Source organism: Rhinatrema bivittatum, chromosome 1 (assembly GCF_901001135.1).
Source record: "Rhinatrema bivittatum chromosome 1, aRhiBiv1.1, whole genome shotgun sequence".
In the NCBI taxonomy this organism is placed as follows: Eukaryota; Metazoa; Chordata; class Amphibia; order Gymnophiona; family Rhinatrematidae; genus Rhinatrema; species Rhinatrema bivittatum.
In genome coordinates this window covers 348,932,247-348,956,540 of record NC_042615.1, presented here as the reverse complement: position 1 = coordinate 348,956,540, position 24,294 = coordinate 348,932,247, and the positions used below count along the sequence as shown (strand labels likewise).

The 24,294-nt window shown below is 45.0% G+C and overlaps 1 protein-coding gene across 1 annotated transcript in view; it reads right to left on the bottom strand.

Annotated features, from left to right (window-relative positions):
- HPSE (heparanase) overlaps nucleotides 1–21,486 on the bottom strand; it is a 75,980-nt gene extending 54,494 nt beyond the window's left edge. Inside the window, exons 1-4 of the mRNA XM_029599551.1 lie at nucleotides 20,953–21,486; nucleotides 10,295–10,440; nucleotides 1,419–1,544; nucleotides 864–1,037 (exon numbers count right to left, since the gene is read on the bottom strand). Coding sequence (XP_029455411.1) covers nucleotides 864–1,037; nucleotides 1,419–1,544; nucleotides 10,295–10,440; nucleotides 20,953–21,152 — 646 coding nt within the window. The 5' untranslated portion in view covers nucleotides 21,153–21,486. The remainder of the gene's footprint in view (nucleotides 1–863; nucleotides 1,038–1,418; nucleotides 1,545–10,294; nucleotides 10,441–20,952) is intronic.
- Nucleotides 21,487–24,294: the final 2,808 nt, after the last annotated feature.

The following is a 24,294-nucleotide window of genomic DNA, read 5'->3' as shown; positions in this document are numbered from 1 at the left end:
CAAATTTAGACTACTGCAACTCACTTCTACTCGGAGTACATAACTGTCTTCTAAAAAAACTTCAACTATTACAAAATGCCACAGCTAGACTTTTAACAGGTTCCAGAAAACCCGATGACATTTCACAATCATTGGTAGCTCTTCATTGGCTACCTGTACAATCCCGAATCCATTACAAAGTCTTAACATTAATACATGCCTCCATCCACTCTAACAACATTGGTCTGGTAGGGGCAGCACTACAACCATACAAGCCTCAGAAATAATTAAGATCTCAAAACAAAGGATTACTAGTTGTGCCATCTTTACAAAATACTAATTAACGAAAATAAGAGACCATGTATTCTGCATAGCAGGCCCTATACTATGGAACTCTCTACCTGAGACTCTACGACTGACTCCAGAAACAAAGAAATTCAAACGTGACCTAAAAACATGGTTATTTCAAAATACCTATAACCTAACTTAAAATTTTCTAAGTCAGTACAAGCTCCTGCACGGACAAATTCATTAGGATCCTAACTATTGAATTAAATACGTCATCCCTTTCCAACCCCTTCCAAATAAATAAAACAAACATTTTTTATACCAGCAACCTTTCATCCCTCCAGAACCGTGAGTTAAAAGTGCTAGTTCATCCCTGCATATCTTTTCACCCATGATTACATTAGTCAACATATGTTTCTGTCTTTAAAATGTATGTCATATGATCACATCAAGTCAAAGTATTTGTCTATTTATAATATGTATGCCATGATGTAAACTGTTGTGATCTTCATTTGGAACAACAGTATATAAAATGGCTAAATAAATACATACATACATACATACTTTTACTCAGAATTTTATTTTATTATACTCACCATTGCCAAGTTCCCAGGATAAGTTGTATTGCTTTGAAGCACAATAATTTAAAAACAGTTTAGCATTTGAACTGTCCCACTGGGAGTTTCCCTTCCGGAGTAAAGCATTCAGGCCAAAAATCAGATACAGTCCAGAGCAATTTGCAAAACTGTAGAGCAAATCGACTGTGCTTCCTGGAAAATGAATCGTAATGGAATGTTACAAGCTTGATTAGAGATATTATTAATACGATCATTAAGAAAAATAATGTAATAGTGCAGAAAGATATCTGAAAAAAAACCCACGATCAATGTCATGTGCCCTGAATTGAATCAAGACTTAATAATCTGAAGTAGTTTCAGAGTCAAATTCAAAATCATATGTACACACACAAACATAAACAAAAATGAGCTTTACTGAAATTAATGCTTTGCATGTGTAAAAACATGGGACAGGAGGTTCTGAAGCAACTATTAAACCATAGGTAAAAGGATGTTTACAATCTCATGCAAGTTTAGACAAATGAAAAAAAAAACCAAAAAACAATTCTGATTTGATTGGTATGGGCTTCTTACTTGAAATGGTAGTATTTTTATATTTTTTCTGCAATTCCTCCTTGAGTATCAGCTGCTCTTGCAAGGGCCACGAAGTCCGCAAGTTGTCCTCCACAGCAGGAGGAAGGTGCCTTTGTTCACACAGACCTACAGGACAAATAAACCGTTTTACACCATCACACTGGGTGGATGAGGAAATCAACCACCTAGACTTGGTCAGTGGTTCAACTCCATCCTAAATAATTAGGAAACTGCCAGGGATATGAATTTGCCATCCTTCAGAGCCTTAGTACAGTGCTTTCAAGCAGTGTGTGCTTATTTTCAAGTGCATATTAAGCTGAATTAATGCTTAAATATTGATTAAAAAGATATAATTTGGAGGCTATCTTATCCAAATTACATCATTGCCTGCATTCAGTTTTGGCACTACTCTATAAAGCATCTACAGTTATGCTTAATAATTAGTGTGTTAAACATCCAAAATAATCCCTTTTAAAAATCCATCTGCAACTCTAAAGGGTTATCCACCTTGGGAACTGTGGCCTTAGAAGCATTACTTGGAAAATGTTTAATCACCAATTATTATCTAAAGAGGTGGAGGACCTCTTGAAAAGAGATCAGCATTTATGAGTGAAAAATATTGGCAAAGTATCATACAAGGAATTCTCAAAGATCTTGTTACGGATTAGAATAAATTTTCAAAGGGGTTCCATGTGGAAAAATAGCATTTATGCACATAAGTAGAATGTATTCACATGAATGCTATTTTATAAACATAGAAAGTACGTGTGTATTTCTGGCTTCATGTGCACATTTTACTGGCACAAAAAAAAGCGGGGTCAAGATGTGCATGCACTAGTTGCTATTTTAAAAGAGATAGACATGTATGAATGATCAAATTTATGCGTACAACTTTACACCTGCAAACTGAAGCAAAATTGGACTTGTCTGTTGTCTGCAGTTTTTGGGTGGGAGGTCTGGGTGAAGTGCTAGAGGATCTGGGTGAACTGAAGACGGACTGGGTGACTTGGTAGAAATAGCGGCAAACTGGTGACGTCAAGTATGTGCGCAAGTATTTTCAAAATGGTATACCATATACATTATAAAATACCTGTCTCAGAGAGTATAAAATGGGGTTATTATATGTACATGTTACATTTTGCAAAATGTGCATCTCCTGCTGCACAGTTTATAAAATACTAGGATAAATCTCTGCATGCACACGTACACATGCAAATGCAGTACCTTGAATAGGTTTGAAAGTTAGACTCAGTGTCAGCTCTCAAGAAAATGACTGCAAACTCCTATACCATTGGTATTTCACATCTGACAGATGAGCCAAGATGGGCCATTCCTCTCAGGATAAATGTTGGCGTAACTGTGAGGAGGAAAGGTTGCTTAATCTATACCTGGTGGATGCACCCAATTATCCCGATATTCTGATCTGAAATTACAGTAGCTCATGGATTTATCACATCTTGAGGGCTCAACTTCCCCTTGCCTTTATAGTAATTCTTCTTGGTTTGCCAATTTGAAGGGTTTTTATCTGCCACAAAAGGGAAATACAATTATTTTAATGCCAGTGTCAGCCAGGCAAAATGAAGCCTGCCGTTGGTGAGCTTCGGCAATCCCCTTGATGAATTCCTGGGTAAGGTTGTTGTGGAAACAACCCAGGTCTTACAGTGGTCTTTGTTACAAATTTTTATTATCAAGATCCTTAAATTCAGTAACTCTTTCACTAGAAAGCAGGCTCAATATTTGAAAATATGGGGGTTAAAATTAGATGGGTGGAGTAATTATCCTAAGGACTGAAGAGACTAATACTATATAAACAAGATAGTTTAGGGGGTCATTTATCAAAATGCAATAAGGCGTTTTCGCACGCGTTAAGGGCTTATCGCATGCGATAGCACCATATCGTATGGTGCGATGCAAATTCAGAAAATAGGAGGAGTTAGGAGTGGAGAGTGGGCTGGGTTAGCCTGTCTGCAAAGAGCTATCGCACAGCTGCAACGCCGATTTTGACAACACCTCGTTGAATTGCGTTAGCTGCCATGAGCGCGCGGTAAGGTTTCATTGCCTTTTGTGATGTCTCCCGTAAGGCCTATTTGAGGTGAATTGAAGAGGAGGGAGAGGGAGAGGGAGAGAGAGAGATCGGCCCACCTAGTAACTCGAGGTGGGGTTTAGGTATGAGTATAGGGGGTTAGGAGCCACTTTGACATTCTACGTGACACGTACGAACAGAACAGTGGTCTCTTGTGAAGATTTGATGACCTTCGGAGTGAGGAAACTCACTCCAAGATGAGATTTTGGCAATGTTCTCTCAACCTAGTTTGATGGACTCTCTACCTGGGTAACTTAGCTCTTTGCATAGGTAATTAGCGCAAATTGCGATAAACTGAATTTTTGCATAAACCACGCCCCTTTTGCAATCGCATGCGGTACTTACCGCATTTTGATAAATCCAGGCCTTAGTTTGGATTAATACCAACACTAGATATTAAGCCTGACTCTCATGGTGATATAAACTGATTTCTTATCATATGTCAAGATCTTTTCTTTTACTGACCTGTTCCTAGGATTGAATCAGTAATGTTTAGTCTTTATTTGATAGAAATTTTGTTATAGTTGAAATTTGCATTTTGATGTTTGGCTTACTGTACTTTAACTGTGTCTTAAAAAATGAATTTTTAAAAAGTCATTCGACTTTTGCTATCAAGCATTTAATAGTACAAGATACACCAACTGTGTTTTAAATAGCTAAAAAAAAAGGTAAGTCAGGCAACACAAGCACATTCTGACGTGTGGAAGTGCCTGATAAGGCCACTCTTCACTGCCGAGCTGCTGGCTGATTGACCAAAAAAGGCCAAGCAAACCCTGCCAAGCAATCCCAGACTGCGATGTCCATGAAGAGAATATTCACATGACTCCTATAAATAAAAGTTGCAACCTAGGTCCTGGAGCTTATTTTTTTCACCCTTCCTGTGTTAGTTGCGTGCTCTGTAGATGTTGCACAAGACACAGTCTTCTACGCACAAAAAGCAATCCCCGTAGTACAACAAAGCAATGTTTCCTCTTGCAGCTGACTTGCAAAACGTGACAGAGTGAGAAGCGGCTTCCTCATTCAAGGTTCCTGAAATATCGATTGCGACTTTTAATTGATTTATAAAGGATGAAATTACCACCTACATGCGAAGGGTTTTATATTTAAAAGCAAAAAGTGTGAAAACAGGGACGCTCGCACCTCACAGATGATCTTTGAAATAAATACCATTTCTTGTGCCAAACTCGTATTTCAGAAATGGCAAATTGATTTTCCATTTTTGGTTTCTTGAGTTTGCCACTTTGTGCTCCTGGAAGCTCCTCTTTTTTCCTCAATATTTGTCTTCCTTCCGCCTGCTTCTCTTCACTGCCTCTGGCCCCTTATCACAGTCAATGGCAGCCTGCCAGATCCCAGCTCCCACGCTGCATATTGTGCTCCAGGTAATGGTTTTCGCTAAATGTGTGCTATTTGCAGTTAGTACAAACGAATGCTATGTAGCGCTTACTGTTTGCTTGGAGCACAAAAGTGAAACAGACAAAGCAGCCACGAACAAACTGCACAGACAGAACTGCCTTTATACAAACATGGAGATAGGCTCACCACACATGCAATGTTCCCCTCTACGTGCATTTCTTTGAGATACAGAAACCCTAGAAGCTGTTTGCCTCATATTCTTAAACAATACTGAGTTGTCAAACCACTGTGGAATGCAAGGAGGGTCCATCTTTTATAAGGCACTATGAGCTGAGAATAGAAAGCAATAAAGTAAGGCCTTCCTATGGGGTATTACATTTAATTGTGCTATAACAGAGATCCCCAGCCTAGCAAAGGACCACATCGGACACTTCAAATCTCCAGGAGGGCCTGGGAGGGAGGGGAGGGGGGATGTAATATTTCTGGCCCTTTTGAGGAATTGATAAAGCGGGAGGCAGGGGTCCCAGGGCTGTGGAAGATAGTCAACGTGTTAGTAATAATAATAATTCTACATTGATCTGAAGCTGCCAGTCCTGCCCCCTGAAGTGTGAAGGTGCACACTTCAGGGGTGTGTGATACTTCCTTCTCCCCCTCTCTCACTCCTCATCCTCTTATTCGGATCCCTTCCCTCCTTTACTCCCCTCTCCCACCCCCCTCCCCTCATCCACACCCCTGCCTTCATTCACTCCCCTCTTCCCCTACCCCTCTCTCACACACTCTCCTCCCTTCACTTTACTCACCTTTCCCCCCTCATTCATTATTTTCCCCTTGCTTCACTCACCCCTCTTCCCTCCTATTCTCTCACCTCTCATTCAACCCCTCCTCTCTCATTCTTCCATGTTTCACCCCTTCCTTCTTTTCTCTTTTGTCTTTCAATCCCTCCCATCTTTTCACTGTCGCCCTTCTCTTCTCCTTTCCCTAACTCCCCCCTCTCTCATTCCCTCCTAACTCAACATCTTCTTGCTCTTCCCCTGGCCTTCTCGTCTCCTGCTGGTGGGGCCTGTTCTCACCAGCAGCTCACGGCTCCTATTTCTGCTGCTCCTGGGGCCTAGGAAAACTTGCCAGAGACGTCATCTTTTGCCCCCGGTCTTGCCTTCCCCTCTCCTATGAGCATGAGGGGGAAAACAAAAATGTCCTTCGTGGGATGGTTATGGCCGCGGCAAGGAGATGCATGGGGGGGGGGACTGGAAATAAGAGCTCCGCAAGCTGCATCTGGCTCATGGGTCAAGGTTTGAGAGCCCTGTGCTATATCATCCTCAAACAAGGCCATCGAAGCCAAGCTTTCAGTATCAACTAGCTGCTTTTTGCCATTTACACCAGTTATTTATAATGTAATTGTTATCTGATATTTATAGTGTTGATATTTATTTATTAATTTATTTAGCGCTTTTATATACCGAAGCTCGTATGGAACAATCACATGGGTTTACATAAAACAGACAGAGAGGAGGAAAGGGAAAGGAAGAAATAAAGTTACATAATAACAAATAACTGATTCACCTTCATAATTAATGAGTAGAAATTAAAGGATGGGGGGGGGGGACAGCAAAGGCACATGGGAGGAGAAGCAACAGAGAGGCAGGTAGATGGAAAAGGAGTAGTAGAGATAACTCGTGGGAGGAGTATATACAGGGGAGAGTATATACATTGGAATACATACAGGGGAGAGTATATACATTGGAATATATACTGGGGAGAGTATATACATTGGAATATATACTGGGGAGAGTATAGACATTGGAATACTTAAAGGGGAGAGTATATACATTGGAATATATACCGGGGAGAGTATATACATTGGAGAAGGGTCGTAAGTTAGGAAGGGGGGGGAGGGGAGGAGATATGTGAAGGCCTGCTTAAAGAGCCAGGTCTTTAATTTCTTTTTGAAGCTCTGGGTGCAGGGTTCGAGACGAATATCGGGGGGCATGGAGTTCCAGTGATAGGGGCCAGCAGTAGATAGCGCGCGGTCTTTGATGGATTTGAGGTGCATGTATTTGGCGGAGGGGACGAAGAGGGTGCCGGTGTGAGCACATATTGCTGTTTGATGTGCTCTTGGTCGGCTTTTATTGATGTGACAGATACCCTGCCTTGGAATTTGTAACATATGTGTGGTAGAAACCTTAAAAAAAAATAAAAATAAAGCAAGCATGGTATAATCTTCATACCTGGGAACTTTTAATTTCCAGTCACCCTAAGATTGTAGTCGATTAGTGTGTGGCGGTGCACACATAGGGGTAGATTTTCAAATAGCGCGAATTGGCCTACTTTTGCTGGCGCATCAGGCGCAAGCAAAAGTAAGCTGGATTTTAGTAGATACGCGCGGAGCCGCGCGTATCTGCTAAAAACCTGGATCGGCGCGCGCAAGGCTATTGATTTTGTATAGCCGGCGCGCGCCGAGCCGCGCAGCCTACCCCCGTTCCCTCCGAGGCCGCTCCGAAATCAGAGCGGCCTCGGAGGGAACTTCCTTTTGCCCTCCCCTCACCTACCCCTCCCTTCCCCTACCTAACCCACCCACCCGGCCCTGTCTAAGCCCCCCCTTTACCTTTGTCGGGGGATTTTGGCGTAAATCCCTGCGCGCCAGTGGGCCTCTTGCACGCCGGGACGCGACCTGGGGGCGGGTACGGAGGGCGCAGCCACGCCCCTGGACCGCCCCGGGCCATAGCCACGCCCCCGTACCCGCCCCCAAAACGCTGCCGACACGCCCCGAAAACGCCGCTGCACTCGGTCCCGCCCCCCGACACGCCTCCCTCCGAAAACCCCGGGACTTACGCGAGTCCCGGGGCTCTGCGCACGCCGGTAGGCCTATGTAAAATAGGCTCACCGGCGCGCAGGGCCCTGCTCGCCTAAATCCACCCGGATTTGGGCGGATTTAGGCGAGCAGGGCTCTGAAAATCCGCCCCATATTATACATCCCACACATTCTTAATACTCACATGGTCATACACATGATACGTTCATCTTCCCACACACCCTCACATGCTCATTCTCACTCACACACTCACTCCTCTCATGCTTCTACATACTCCTCCTACACACACGTGCTCACTCACTTCTTTTTCTCTTCCACATACACATGCCCAGTCACTCACTTATAACCACTCACTTTCACACATGCCCACGCACACTCATTTCTCTCCCTCTCACATATACACACTCACTAATTCTTTCCCCCACTTCAAGCCCACCAGGGACAGCTTCCTCCTCCTCCTCCTTTAGGCCCATGGGGCGGTTGTAGCAGCAGCCTCCTCCTCCTTTGGGCATGCATAATGAGGGAAGCCCTCTTTGTCGGTAGCGTAGCCAAATGTGCCTCCACTTTCCAGCCATACAGATGATGCCATCTCTTTTCCCAGCTGCATATCTAATAGGCAACCACCCTCTTCTTCTGTGCGGGGCCAGACACTCCTCCTCCTTCTGGCCATGCAGCTTATTCTTTGCCTTATTCCCACTTGTGCAGGCCAGGTGACTCCTCTGGGGCTGCGTAGGCCACTTATGCAGTTCACCTGACGTTTTGTGTCATTGGCTTGGAGATCCAGCAATTCCTTTAGCATTCTGGAGTTTCTGAGCCAAATCTGGAGAGTTCCCAGGTAAAAGCATCTTTGCATGTGATTTGATTTTGGCCTATTTTTCATTCCAGAAAACCTACATCTGGGGAAAGACCAAAACATGTGGCCTGAAAGACCCTGCTTCTCCACAATCCCTCCACTAATCCAACCAGCTGGGCCTAAGAATTCACCGTAATTCTCCATTTCAACATTTTTCCTAGACATTATGAGGACAGTTTTCAAAGGCACCATGAAACTGATATTCAAAAGGCTAACTTTGAAGTTAGACAAACCCCAAGTTTTGAATTTTTTGAATTTCTTGCCCCCTCAGAAGTAAAATTTTAATAGGTTAATTTATTACCTTGTTAATATTTAACCAGTTAAAAAAAAAAAAAAAAAGAGGCAGTGCAGGGCTGTTCCAGGGTCTGATATTCAGTGATAGCCAGGTAAACTTACTTGTCTAGATCCAGTCAGAGCAATTGCAGGCCTAAAGTTAGCTGGATAACCACTCCCCACCTTGCTGAATATTACCCTCTTAAAAAGTTAAGGCAGGGAGCCTGACAGACCCCCTCTCCTCTCTAGCTCCCCCTTCTAAGTGTGCTCCCCTACAGATATTTAAATAAAAGATTGTGCATCCTCTCCCACTCCTCCTCTCCACCCTCCCAACTCACCCAAAACCCTCAAGGCCAAGCCAAGAGGTGATCGAGCAATGCTGGATGCCTCTGGGAGGACACCGGCCTACAGCCCTCCCAGCAGCATCAAGTGTTGCTCTGACAGCAATGCTGGGCACCGAGAGCATAGTAAAGTCTCTGCTACCTCTGGCTTGGACTTGTGCTATGTGCTAAGAAATAAAAAGAAAGAAAGAAATAATTACACAGGAAATCCCTTTACAAATGCATGTATCAAATCCACAATATGGAGGGGGACACCAGTGGCAGCTCTCAAAAACAATTTTAAAAGTAAGGAAAACAATTATACAAGGCCAAAGAAATAAAGATCTGTCCAGTAACTATTTAGCAGAACCATCCAAAACAATCCCTGGGAGTCTGACTAATTACTTGATTTTTAATTACTCTCTTTCCAAATCCAAGTTTAAAGGAAGTTGCACATTCAGGTGTAATTAGTAGATCCCTGTCCCAGAGGACCTCATTTACTAAACATTTTTCCCATAGTCACAGAATGGCGAAAAGCCTTAATAAAGCAAGGCCCTAAGTCTGTACCTGAGGCAAAGGAGGGTGAAGCGACTTGTCCAAGGTCAGAAGGAGAGTTGGTGAGAAAACCATGATTTGAAATCTGGCTGCCTAGGTTATCAGCCCATTAATCTAATCACTAGGCTACTCCTCCACTCCATTTAGCCATAGAGGGTTTACCTCTATGATAACCTCCTAACTGCACTGGATCAAAAAAAAAAAAAAAAAGAAAAGATATCACTGTTCCTTTAAAATTTAACAATACATTTATAAGGCTATTTCAGAAAACAGTGTGCTTCAATCTTTATCACATATGTAGGATAGACTCTCTCTTGAGCCAAGTACTGTTAGAAAAAAAAAATTGGAAACACTAAATTTATGAAAAAAACAAAAGAAAACCTTTATTGTGGAAAAATATTCTAAGCACCCAGTCTCTATCAGGTTCTGGGTCGGTACACATAATACCCTTTTGAGTTTCCATGATGGCTGATAGAACCAATTTTATTTAATGGAAAGGCAGAACTGTCTCAATGAAACAGGGATACCAGTGCTTACCCTACTGCATTTATCCCATCCCACAAAAACAAAAAAAAAACCCAACCAAGTCTACATTATGTTTAAACAGTCAGCATGTAAATATTTTATCACCTGGATTAGTCTGCGATTCCCAGTACAGTTTCTCTTCTATGGACGGCTCCTTGTTTGGATCAAAAAGCAGGAAGTCTGTTTTAGTGCCTCCAAATCTCAAATATGCAGGAGACAAACCTTTGGCTAATGTCCGGAGTTTTGTAGAGCTGGGGATGAGAGCATCAGGAAATATGACAAAAGGGTTAGCCATGACGGAACTATTTGTGAAGTCTTCTTTCAAGGTTAGGAAGTCGAGGGATTAGTGAATCACAGGTGGTTGCTTTCAAGTGAAAACAAACCATATTATTGGAGACTTCTCCCTTCCATTAGAATGCAAAGTACTAAAGTATTCTGACATCTGCCTCAAATTAGTGGACAACCGCACCCTTCAGCTGTGATCACTATCAAGTTACCACATTAGACTTAGGCACAACAAGACAACAAACTCTACAGTCCATAGTGGCAAATAATCAATTCCTAATGGCTTCCTTTCATGATCTAGCTCAGAGCTTCCAAACCTTTTAGCCACTGTGACCCGATTTTAGCACTTGAAAATTCACATGAGCCCGGAGGGTGACTAAAATAAATTAGCAGGGGTGCGGTCCCTCTCTCTCGCAACCTCCAGCAGGGGTGGATTGGCCTATCGGGACTTCGGGTATGCCCCAGTGAGCTGATCAGCCCAACCATGTGGCTGGTGTTGGTCGCAGCGGCCCCACGCGTGCAGAGCTGCTGGGCCCAATACCAATCCAAGGCAGCTCTTTTCTCCACTCAGAGCTGCCTTTAATGTTCAGTGGCGGCCGCATGGGCCACGAGGCCTGCTCTTCCTCTCTCTTCAATCAGCATGGGGGAAACCTGAGACTGGGACCTGTTCCCCACTCTCCTCTGCCCCACACAGCACCTTGACAGTGGGAAATACTTGGGTCGCTTCCTGTCTTTCTCTTTGCTGGTGGGGCTGAAGAAAACAGCTGGGGGGCCGCCAAGGGAGCTGAAGAAATGACTTGCTCAGCTGCGGGCCGCCCATGGAGCCCAGGCTGGTTGGGTTGAGGAAAACAGATATGGGCTGCCGATAGAGCCCACGCCGGCAAGGCTGTAGGCTGCCAGCAGAGCTGAAAAAAAGAAGTTTCTCAGCTGTGGGCCACCGCTGGAGCCCAGGCCAGAGAACTCAAGGACAGGAGCTGCAGGCCACCACCAGAGCCCAGGTCAGTGGGGCTGAAGACAGGAACTGCAGGCCACCACCAGAGCCCAGGCCAGTGGGGCTGAAGACAGGAACTGCAGGCCACCACCAGAGCCCATTCTGGCAAGGTTGAAGAAAGGAAAGAGATGAAGAAAGAGAGGGAGGTCTGTCTGTGTTTGTGAGAGACAGAGAGAGGGAGCTTGCTTTTGTCTGTATGTGTGTGTAAGAGAGAGCGAGCGAGGGAGTGTACTTCTGTGTGTGTGAGAGAGAGAAAGGGGGAGCTTGCTTCTGTGTGTGTGCATGTGTGTCTGTGTGTGTGTGTGAGACAGAGAGGGAGCATGCTTCTATGTATGTGTGTAAGAAAGAGGCAGCATGCCACTGTGTGTGTGTGAGTGAAAGAGAAGGTGTGTGTGAGAGAGAGAGAGAGAGAGAGGGAGCATGCTTCTGTCTATGTGTGAGAGAGAAAGCATGCTTCTGTCTGTATGTGTGAGAGGGAGCATGCTTCTGTCTATGTTCTAGAGAGAGGGAGATGCATTTGTCTGACCGTGTGTGTGTTTGTGAGAGAAAAGGGAGGTGTTTGTGTGTGTGTGAGCGAGAGAGAGAGGGGGGGGGAGGGAGGTGTGTGTCTATGTGAGAGAGGGTGGGAGGAGAAAGTTTGTGCATCCACCTCTCTTCTGAAAATCCATGACAATCTCAGGATGAGTGGAAATTAAATGTTCCCAGGTATGGAGAACACACAATATTTTATCTTTATTTTTAATTATTGGGTGCTATTTGATGCATTTCCTAAATACCAAAAACATATTTCAAAACATAAAATTTAAAAAAAATTGAGTTTTTAAATATTGGCTATTCTATTTGTCAGCTGTTTTGAAATATTTGTTAATTTTTTACTATGGGTTTATATTCTTAGTTTTATTGTTTGATGTTTTGTGAGGAATGGTAATGTTTCTGTTTTATATATACAGTATTTGGCTTGTTGCGGTTTCTAGTTCAGTTTTTGTGTGCACATTTCTATTTATATTTTATGGTGGCTAGAATCAGAAGGTCCCAGATGGTGGATTAATTTATTCTTATTAGTTATCTGATGTGTGCTGTTTTGAAATATATTATTGGAGTTTGGGAAATATTTTAAAAATTTCCCAATGAGTTTTTATTTAATGGATGCTCTATTCATAAACTGTTTTTTACATATTGTTTATTTCTTTTAGTATTTTTTTTACTATTATATTTTATATTTCTTGATTTTGTTTGATGTTTTATGAGGATTGGTGATGTTTCTGTTTATCAATTGTTGCACTGCATACAGCGTCTGGCTTGTTGCAGTTTTCAGTTCTATTTATACTTTATGGCCACTTTATTCTGTATTTGAGGGGGGTCCATATGTGTTCTGCCTGTGTCGGACAGAGATGAGGTATTCTATTAGGTTGCAGTTTCTTTGTTGTAGTGTCGCACAATCAATTCAATGTCCATGTGATGCCAGGATGATCAGATAAACAGGAGCCATACACCCACTTGAGAACCTTTTGATGTAGACTTCGGGATACTACTGTCTTGCCAGGGAGCACTGTGAAAGTGGTGGTGACCACAATCTTGCCTGGGTTAATAATGTGCTATAGGGTTCCAAGGTTCCTTGAGTATCGAATGACCGGGAGAGAGCATCAGCTCGATGGTTCTTGTCAGTGGACTGGTATTGTAGCTTGAAGTGAAATCGATTAAAAAACAAAGATCAGTGAGCTTGCCTGGGGTTCAACCTCTGAGCTTGAGCCAAATGTTCAAGGTTCTTGTGATTCATATAAATGATCACAGGGTACTTTGCCCCCTCCAGCAGATGTTGCCATTCTTCCAAGGCTAGCTTGACTGCTAGCAGCTCATGATCACTGATGATATAATTCTTCTCTGCCAGACAGAATTTCCTTGAAAAATAGAAGCAAGTCACAAGAGTACCATTAGAGTTATGCTGTAGGAGGACAGTGCCTACCCTGAGGGCAGAGGCATCTACTTCCAGAATGAATGGTTGAGACGGATTTGGAAGATGTAAGCATGTATCAAAGATGAACTCTTCCTTTAGCTGTTCAAAGGCCTGAATCGCATCTGATGTCCAATTCTTAGTTTCTGAACCTTTTCTTGTGAGGGCCGTGATTGGAACTGCCAGGGTGGGGTACTTGGATATAAATTGCCTGCAGTAGTTTGCGAATCCCAGGATGCGTTGTATCGCTTTGAGGCTTACAGGCCAGGGCCACTCTAATATGGCTTTTAATTTCTCTGTGTCCATCTGAAGTGCTTGCTGTGAGATGAAATACCCCAGGAAGGGCTGTTCTTCCTGTGCTAAGATACACTTCTTTAACTTAGCGTACAGATGGTGCTCGCAGAGCCTCTGAAGAACCTGTTTCACATGGTGTTGGTGCTCAGACAATGACTTTGAGAAGATCAGGTTGTCATCTAGCTAAACCACCACATGGGAGTAGAGCAAGTCTTGGAAGATCTTATTTACCATAAATTGGAAGACTGCAGTGGCATTGCACAACCTTGCCTGGGATTAGGTCTATGGCACAATTGTAGGAGCGATGAGGTGGCAGGAACTCTGCCGGCTGTTTACTGAATACGTCAGTGAAGTTGGTATACTGTGGTAGCAGACCTGGGAGTTCTGAGGTGACAGTCTTGGCTGCAGGTTCCACAGGAGAGACTTTGGTAATACATTCTTCATGAAAGTTAGGGCCCCATCTGGCAATTTGCATCATTGCACAGTCAATATGGGGCTGGTGAGGCAGGAGCCATGTCAGGCCCAGAATAATTACACTGATAGCCTCTACTTTTTGCCCTAGGCAGATTTTTCTACATGCAAGACCCCAGTTTGCATGGTCAGAGGTACGGTGATTTAAATAATCTGTCCAGGCAGGGTATCTCCATAAACAGAGGATATCAAAAGCAGGGAATTCAAGGGCACTGTGAGTATGTTATAGTGTTGGACCAGAGCCTCATGGATAAAGCAACCTCCAGCGCCAGGGTCCAGGAAGGAAAGAGCATCAACAAGGATGTCCTCACAAGACAACCAATAATTGTGGAGAGATGCAAGGATGACCTAGGGTGGCCTCTCCCACCAGACCTAGGTCCTTGAATTTCCTGGTTTGTTTGGCAGTGCAGTATAAGCAGAAGTTAAATGTATGATGCCTCTGTTTCTTGTTGTCTGAGATCTTGAAATGATCCACTTGCATGGGTTCTGCTGGTGGTGATCCTAACTCGAGAGGAGAATGGTTAGTTATTGGCCTTTGAATATTGGGAGCAAGATGGATGGGGCGACGAATCAAGCTTCTTTCTTTGGCTTGTTCCTGGAACCTCCAGTCTATTCGCACGGATAGACTGATTAGCCCATCCAAAGTAGATGGTAGGTCTCGGACAGCCAGCTTGTCTTTAATGTGCTCCGAAAGATATTGTCAGAAAATTGTAATCAGGCTGTCACTGCCTCACTGTAGTTCAGAGGCCAAGGTGCAGAAGTGCACTATGTACTCCCCCACAGACCGGGAGCCTTGCCTGATCTGCAGAAATTCAGAAGACTTGGAAGTGCTGCAACCGTGCTTGTCAAATACTTGTCAGAACTCTTGTAGGAAGTGGGCCAGATCCCCAAGAATGGGTTATCCCTTTCCCAGAGGGGGAAGCCCAGGCCAATGCGGTGCCCTCCAGTAAGGAAAGAATGTAGATTATCTTGACTTGGTCTGTCAGAATTAATGGTGCCTGCAGCTCGAATTGCATCAGACACTGGTTAAGAAAGCCTCTACAGCTTCTGACATCCCCATCATACCTCGGAGGTGGAAGCAAGTGGAGTGTGAGCATGGCTGGTCGGAAGATGGGTGCTGGAGCAGGTCAGGCCGCAATGCCTTGAAGATAGCCAGAAATAGCATTCTGCTGATCTTGCTGTTGTTGAAGCTGATGTGCTAGGTTGGCAATGACAGAGGAGAACCCACCAAGCTCATGGCCCCAGCAAACTGTAATGGATAAGGGTTGTGTAAGCCGTTAGTGCTGCTGAGTAGTTGACACAGCCTCAAGGGTGAACCCCAAGGCCTACGCTGGTAGTTGGAAAGCACACCCTGTAGCAGGACAGTTGGAGCTTCACCTTTACCAGCTGCCTCCTATGCAGGTTGAGCCATTGGATGTTGGCAGCTGGCAGGACTTAGGTGGGACCCTAGGGCAAAGGTGGTGCTTAGAGCCCAGAGACTCACCAGAGGCAGAGTAGACAGCAGACTTGCGAGAATCAGAGGAGGGGCCACGATTGGGGCAGGTAGCGGGCAAGAATAGTTGGGTCCAGGCAGGAGGTCAAGATCTAGGCAGCAGTCAATTGTGGTTGGGTCCATGCAAGGATATAAGACCTGGAGCAACAAGCCGAGGGTGGACGTGGACAAACAGAAGACACTGGAAGAAACAAGGAAGACAAGCTGGACAGGCCTGACTGGAAGGCAAGGCTGGATGAGGCTGGGTGGAACACAGGAACAGGTCTCCTGCACACACCTTGCTATGCAGGAGACCTGTTGCTGAGGCAAGGTGGGGAAGTCCGGGGAGCCCTTATATAGGGCTGAGGCTGCAGACGTCATCAGTAAGCGCCACAGTCTATATTCCCGCCAAGGGTGCTTTAAATAGACAGAGATCAGGCAGGCATGCGCGTGCCTAAGGAGGACCAGAAGAGGTCATGGCAGCATCCTGTGTTGTGTGAGGGGATCCTGGCGACTTCCTGCTGTGATTTCAAGGCCAGCTGTTGAAGGAGGCCGGGATAAGTCCAGTGGCTCGTGGAGTCTTCCCACAAGCCGCAAATCCTAACACACATCTGACACTCCTTCTCCCCAGACGTAGGTAGGCAGAGCAGAGCCTGTAGCAGTGTTTCCCAACCAGTGTGCCTCCAGATCTGATCAGGTATGCAATGGAAAAGTCACCACCACTTCCTGATGCTCTGGTCCAGGGCACTACCTGGACTCTGTTCTCAGCACCTTGCAGCAACAAGAGACACCAGCGGTAGCTCTTAAATTGATGGGAACTCCTTTCTAAGAACATGTGTAATCATGCATGCCTCTTCTAGCATGAACCCTTGAGATTGGTAATTAATGGGCAGCATGCAGGGCAGAGACCCATTTTGTGCAGCACACACAGTGCCCACAGCCCTTCCTCATCTTTTCCATCTGAGTCCTTGAAGCCTCTGTGTTATCCTCAAGCCAAGTAAGACAGGGAGAGCGTGCATTTAGCGCTGGATGGGTCTCATTTTGAGTGCTGGGAGCACAGCAAAGGAGCTCTGTCAGTCATATGTGGCAGCCAAGGTAACTAACCGAGCCGATTGCTCACGCCACACCAATTTCTCCCTTAGGAGCTGATACATTGTGACAGGTTCATATGTGTCTTTGCTCCCGCTCTTCTGTTTTGGAAGAGAGATTGGTGGGGCTTTCAGTGCTTTCCTACCCCTTTTGGCCATTAAAGTCCTCTCCATGTCTGCAGTGCCTGCTTTGTGGAAGGTGTTGTGCCACACAACATTTTCATTAATGTAGGTTTGCTTTAGGTGTGAAAAAGTTGGGAGACACTTGCCTAGGGAACCGTACAAGCAGCAGACTCTGGTGTAGCGCACGTCAGTGAGAATGTGCTGGAGTGGGGGAGGCCCTGAGAAGTGGAGGCAATCTACTGTCAGTAAAAGGGAGGGGGTGATCCAGAAGGAGGTGCTTGTGCAGGGTTAGAGAGGCTTCTGTCTGAGATGGCTTGGCTGAGCTCTGAGGCAGGGAAGTTGGTTGTGGAAGCAGTGGGTCTCCTGCAACATGAGAGGGCCTAGAAGAGGTGGGAATGGGAAAGTGAGCAGGCTGCTGCAGGCTGAGGAAGGGCTGGCAGCAAGCATCAACTTCTACATGATGATGCGGCAGTGCTGGGACAGGGAGCACTCACTGAATGAGCACGAGCGGCAGCACAACAAATGTCTTTGCCTGCGTGTGTCTGTCTACGTCTGATTGTGTTTCTGAGCCACTGGCTGGCAGCATGGTTGTCATTACTTGGCAACTGGCTCAAGAACTGATTGGTTGGCAAAAGACTAACACCAGACCAGAAACCCAGGATATATGAGAGATGTAATCAATCTTGGGGTGGAGGAGGGTATTCCTGACTTATTGCATGGATACAAATGGGCCTGCGGCTCAGTGTGCTCTATTTAGTCGTTTAGGAAAAACATGAAATGTATGTGGGGAGATTTTTTTTTGTCTCAGTTCTGCCAGGCTCCAGGTAATATGATGGTACCTCTCAAGGACCGGCTTGGTGTGCTTTTGGGAGCTGTTGAAGCATGTGCTGTACATCGCATGAGTGAGTCTGATACCCAGAGGGCCAGTTTTAAAAAAGGTCCCGGAATGATATTTTCCTGCGATTCGCCCCGACCTCCAGCCTTAGTCAGTTGTCTCTCTCAACCTCCATCCTCTCCAGGTAACCTCCTCTCTTAACTTCCTCAAGTAGAGCTTTCTGTTACCACAGAAACATGTGCGAGAGCGGGGCCATTTCAGGGCCTGTTGAGTGTGTGCTGCTTCATAGGCCCCACACTGACTTCCACCACTAATGCTGCTGGTTTCTGAAGAGTGCTGCCAATTGAGGCACTTTTGACCCCAGCTGAAGGTTTTGTAACCCCATTTCAGGTCCCGACCCACTATTTGGGAATCCCTGCCCTAAATGATTGAAACCACTCAATATAGTAACATTCAGCTAGGGTATCAATTAATGTTTTCACTTGTTAAGGACATCACGTCAACTATAACTCAGCATCCTTTTACACACTCATGAATTCACAAACAACACTTTTGTTAAATGAAAAGGATGGATATTGTTTTTATTTAGAAATATGATACATTAGAAAATTCCAAAACCTCCCCTCATGTTTCTCTCTCTCTTCGGCTGAAAAGCAAAATATAAATCAAATAATACATTTAAAAATGTTTCTCTTTCCTGCATGTCTTTGCTTTCCCCTAGATTTTTCCTTTGTGTTGATTTACCTTGTGCTTCTTCATTCCTGGTCTCCCTCTATAATAGTCTGTATTTCATGTAATTATGGGACAATACCACCATAAAACACTTTTGGCTATAACTCTGAATTTCCTAACTTTTGCTCATTAGTGTTAAGAGTCTTGACATTACACTAATGCAGCGTCGGTGTCAGCAGCAGCCTTAGGAGATAGCAAACTGGGCAACCGCCCCAAACTTTTGCAGTAAATAGTTTTTGGGAAGGGAGATTTTACAAAGAATTGGCTATGCTTGCCTTTTAACATGCAACTATATATTGGACTCCAGCAAAGAATGCTAAAAAGATCCACAAAGCAACTTTCATTGCAGTTTCATGGATAAGGCCAAGTGAAATTTAAATAAAAAAGTCTGACTTGTTTACAGGTCATCAAATTAAGTTTCTAAGGTGCACCAAATGATTCTCTTACCCATTAAACCCTAAAGCCAACCCTGGCAATGTTTGTAAAACTAGGAGGGGGTCTATACCATAAACAACATCAGGACTTGTATGCTGCCCTATTTTCCCATGAGCCAGAAAGTATTATTAGTTAACTGTACGGGGGGGGGGGGGGGGGGGGGGGGGGGGGGGAATGCACTAATGAAACCCTTGAACTACCAAATACATTTGCCTTGAATTAAAGTGTTTAAAGGTTGGGCTTAAAAGTCCAAGCTTTTGAAATAGACATGGATCAAAAGAAGCTCCTGACAATAAATGAATATAAATGAACATGTACTCTCTTTTCCCAATATAATGCAATTCTGGTGTGTTGACCTTTTTTTTATATTCATAATTCAATTATCAATCTTTTTTTTTTTTATGAAATAAAAAATGGAGAGCATATCTCATATTTGTTAACCTTATGCTTGGATCTGAAATTGACGGGAGAGCATTTAGACTGCAACACATAAGGAGCTGCCATGGGAAATCTAAACATCAGTAGGTGAAAGGTTTGTAGGTGGATTGTGATTGTTCAGGGAGGGCTAGGGTTTAAAGCCTTGAATGATGGAGGCTACTGCTCACAACTTGCAAGCTTGCGCTAATTCAACCTCTTTTCGCGTCTGTTAACGTGTCCAGTATAGCTATGCAATTTGTATAATGCATCAAGGATACTCTCTTTACAGATGCAAGGAAATGTGATTCCCTGGGCGTCTGAGATTATCACTTGGCAGTGAGTATATCAGGAGTACTTTTAATTAAATCGGGAAGTCTAAAAACCCTATAAAGAATTAATCAAGCTTTAAGGTGAATTTTAAAAGTCCTGCGAGAACCAAAACTGGGAGATATATGCACAAGTTGGGCCAGTGCACACCAAGCGGATTTTAAAAGCCGCCTGGATATGTGTGTACTTGCATTGCATGCACAACTGAAAAGTTAAAAAAAAAAGGGAGTGGGGCACGGGCATTCCTGGATTTTAACTTGAAATTAGTGCGCAAATACTTACACGCTCAGGCGCGTGCTGGGGTCCCTTGCCACGAAGCTTTACTTCTGCTATGGATGTCGTGCAAATTACAAAGAGACAGATTGGCGGGGTTTTAAGGGTCGGGGCTAACGGGAGAGAAGGGAGGCTATTAAATAAGGGGGAGGGAGGGGGTGTTTGGAAGTCTTATTCCCTACCTGGGCAAACTGAGAACGAACTGGGAAAATCGGTAATGGTGCTGGCGCACATCTGTTAAAATCCACCCCCTCGTGCAGCAGAAGCGGCCTTTGCGCGTACAAGCGCTCATCAACTTAAAATTGCGCGCACATGTGCATGTGGTCAAGCTATTTTCTAACATGTGCGCATATACGCATGTATGTTATAAAACGGCCGTGTCCCTGGGTGCGGGCCGCCGAACGTATGCACCCATGTGTGCTCGCGCGCCTGTTTAAAAGTTAATGTCCCTGAAATGTATATTGTAAGGTGAAGATTGTGGCAGGATCAGGAGTAATGTATGATTCTTGCTTTATTTTGTTTGTTATTTTTGCTCCATTTCCCCAAGACTACATCTCAGCTATCTTACAAAAAAATAAGTACTCCCCCCCCCCCCAGCCTCCTAATCACATCCACCTACAAACTGTTCCCCTGTTAATAATTACATTTCCCAGGGCAAATGAGTTGCAGTCTAAATGCTGTTGAGCCATTTTAAATCCACATGTGAGGTAAGTAAACGTGAGATGTGCTCTGTATTTTAGATAACTATTTTTTTTTAAGATGAGTGAATCCTGCATGCACGCAAAAGATGCACAAATTGTACAGTAGCCAGGGCTGAAGCCTTGACGCTTGGTGCTACTGCTGACAAGTTTCAAACTTGCGCTAATTCAGTCCCTTTTTGTGTCTGTTACCATGTGACCAATACTTACACGTGTATTACTCTTTTTCTGAAGTTCAGTAGATTGGTAGGGACTGGGACTACAACCCTACCTAGTGTGTGTGTGTGTGTGTGGGGTGGGGGTAGGCTAAAATCTTGCTATAACGTGGCTGTGCTGTGAGAACTGTAATTTGAGGGAAAGGGCTGCACTTACCCTAAGAAGGTGACGTAGCGGGGGTCTGAAACCAGGTTGGCATCAATGGTTAGCGAGAGGAACTGCGGGTTCAGCAGGTCCCCCCTGGGCTGCCGAAGGTCAGCCCTCAGCTCCACGGCATCCTTGGGAGAGGGCGAGCAGCCACCGAGCAGCAGCAGCCCACTGATGAGGACCAACCCGCCCAGCGCGACGTGAGCCATCCCTGCGAGGCGACAGCCCTCGGGGGGGCAACAAGACCGACCCGAAGGGATGGGCTGCTGAGGCGAGCGAGCTCACGCTTAAAAGCGGAGGGGAAAAAAAGCTTCCCTTCCTTAATCCACACTGAGAGGGGGGAACGCAAACTGGATTTCCAGTAACCCTTAGACCTCTTTCTTGCTCTGTAGTCTCAGTGGATTGCTTAAGCCACTTAAGCCCACTTCCTGACGTGCCTCTCTTTAATAAAAAGAAAAAAAAAAAAGAGTCTTGCTCTTTCTGTTTCTGTCACACGGACTTGTTTGCTCAAGTGGCAGTGAAGAGCAGACTTTCTTCATTCAGGAAGTAGCACGTGACCCGAGATTTGACCAGGTAGAGGGAGGAGACCTGCAGTCAAGCGAAAACCATTCATTGATCTTCGTTAACCCTGTCAGTGCTAGAACCACTCAGTAGGATTCTCAAAAGCCTTGTTAATTTGAAGACTGGCATAACACAAGCATTCTTCCTACAGAGTCTTTGTGAAGAAAAAAAAAACAAACAAAACACTGACTGTGGATTTTTTTTTTATATATATAGTACAATCCACATGTAACTATCTTTATAAAAACGTTGGAAACTGATTTCTAACCAGCACTGAAATGTAAACAAAGCACTTCAAGATCATGAATTGTATTTAAATAAGGTTTGAAATCAGTTATTCAAATGCATTGTAAGATGGGCATTGGCAGGGGCGGTTCAAGGCAATGTGCCACTTGAGGTGGGGACCACATGCCACCGCCCCCCCCCCCCAAATTTAAATAAAATAGTCCCCCAAGACTCACGAAAACTCGTGGTGGTCCAGCGGGGGCCCTGGGAGTGATCTGCCGCTCCTGGACAGTTGGCTGGCACTAACCAAAATGGTGCCAGTGGCCTTTAGCCTTACCATGTGACAGGGGCTACCGGTGCCATTGGCCGGTCCCAGTCACATGGTAGGGGCAATGGATGATCCGCACCATGGATGACAGCACCATAGATGATGACAATGGATGGCCTGAATCATTTTTTAAATGGCACTGGTCATCCATTGCCCCTACTATTTGACTGGGGCTGGCCAATGGCACCGGTAGTCCCTGTCACATGGTAGGGGTTAAAGACCCCCGGCACCATTTTGGTTAGTGGCAGCCGTCAGGCCCAGGAGTGGCAGATCGCTCCTAGGCACCCTGCTGGACCACCAGGGGTTTTTGTGAGTCTTGGGGGGGGGGGGGGGCTTAGGAGGGTGGCACAATGGGGGAGGCAGGGTGAAGCAGGGGCTGGGCAGAATTGTGAAGGGGTACATTTTGCTGCTTCAAAGTTCTGCCACCTGAAGCGGCCGCCTCACCCTGCCTCATTATAGAACCGCCCCTGGGTGTTGGAATCAATCTAGGAAAACCATAGGGGCCCATACACAAATATTTGCCCAGGACCCCATAAGTGGTTAAAGCAGCGCTGAATTAGTCTTATGCATATGACCAACCTTTCAATTTATCACTAGATGGCCCTAGGTCCCTTACCAACTGGATTAGTAACAGCTTGGGATTTTCCATTCTCTTTCAGTGTCTCCACTGAGCTGACTGGATTGGCTCTCCCAGGGGCATAAGATGGAGGTAGAGAAGTATAGAGTGTGGATATTCTGAGTTGGAGTTTGAGGAGTAAGGAGCTGTTTTTTTGTTTTCTCCCTGCTGAGCTAAGCCCACTAACCCAGCTTGGTATTTTCTTGCAGTTAGAGGAGATCCCTTCTCGGTACACTCCCTGGCTGAGAGAGTCTGCCTCCCTTTTGTAGAGAGTTAAGGTGTTTTGTAGATTTTGGTCCAGCTTTGATAATTTTGTTTTCTCGTTCTGGGGAACACCCTGTGCCTTGGGAAAGGAGCAACCCCCTCTGATCCTGAGAGCAGGGGCTGGAGACCTGTGAGCAACCCCTTCTACTCGTAGAGGAAGCAAGACCAGCGACAGCACTACCCAGCGTGAGACTTTGGGATTTTCCCCCCTTTTTGTTTGTGTGGAAGGTTTTTTTCCCACCGCTCTGCACAACTTGGTGAAGGAGATAGAGAGCTGTAAGTTGAATTGAAACATCTGGCCTCTCTCCCTGAGAGGTCCATCAAGGTTGTACCATCAAGCCTTGGGAGACTCCCGCTCGGATCTCCACCCCAAAGGGATCAGGACACAGGCTGTGGGCGTCAGACTGAACTTTGGACTCAGATAGGATCTTTTCGTGGCATGGGGACTCCCCCACTAGGATTCTCCCTCTTCAGGGCTGTTGCACAGATGAGTAGGCAGTAGCAAGCTCCCTCCCAGGAGCTGGAGAGATGGACACCAGCAGCAGGGACCCCGTGTAAATAGCCCAACTGTACAATTTCATTTGCTAAATGTTTGTGGGACAGCGATTGACATTTTGGAATTAATCATTAAATATGATTTGAAACCCCAGTCTGAGGAGAACACCACACCAGAAAGATACACACACCTCAGGAGAGATACTTCATCAGCTGGGCCACAGAGGGTTTCCTCTTACCCCGCAGAAAGAGCCTGCTCCCTGGGAAGTGCAAGAAGGAGGGGAAAGATGGCAAGATCAGCTGGGGCAAATAAATACTTTTATGGCCCTAACGGAACCACCAACACCCCAGCAAAGGATTGCATGTATGATTTATAGGATCAACTGTGAGTAAGCTGCCCAGTGACGACATAGGCAACGACCTTGTAGCTGGGACATTATTAGGCAGTTTCTCAAACAAAATCCACCTGGGCAGCTTCTGTTTAAAAAAATCAGCCTAAAAGTGCTGTGAGTACAAAGTGCCCACCTATACTATTCCCAGCTATTTCTGAGCAGCATCTGATGCTTGGAAAAACTACAGCTCTAGGTTGGAATTTTTTTCCCCTAACCTAAATACCTCCCCCAGGGAACGACTATTTTTTATACAGCAAAAAATATACACCTAGTGAAATACGTGTATGTGTTTTAGATGATACGAAAGGTTTGGTCAAGCTGGCTAACTCCAATGTTGATAAAACTTGTAAACAAACAGATGAGGGCCATAAAATAATCTGTATATGTAACTCCATCTTCGGGTACAGGCTGCACAGCAATGGGGCCATAAAAGTATTTGTATCTTAGGGGCTGGATCTCACAGGCTAGCT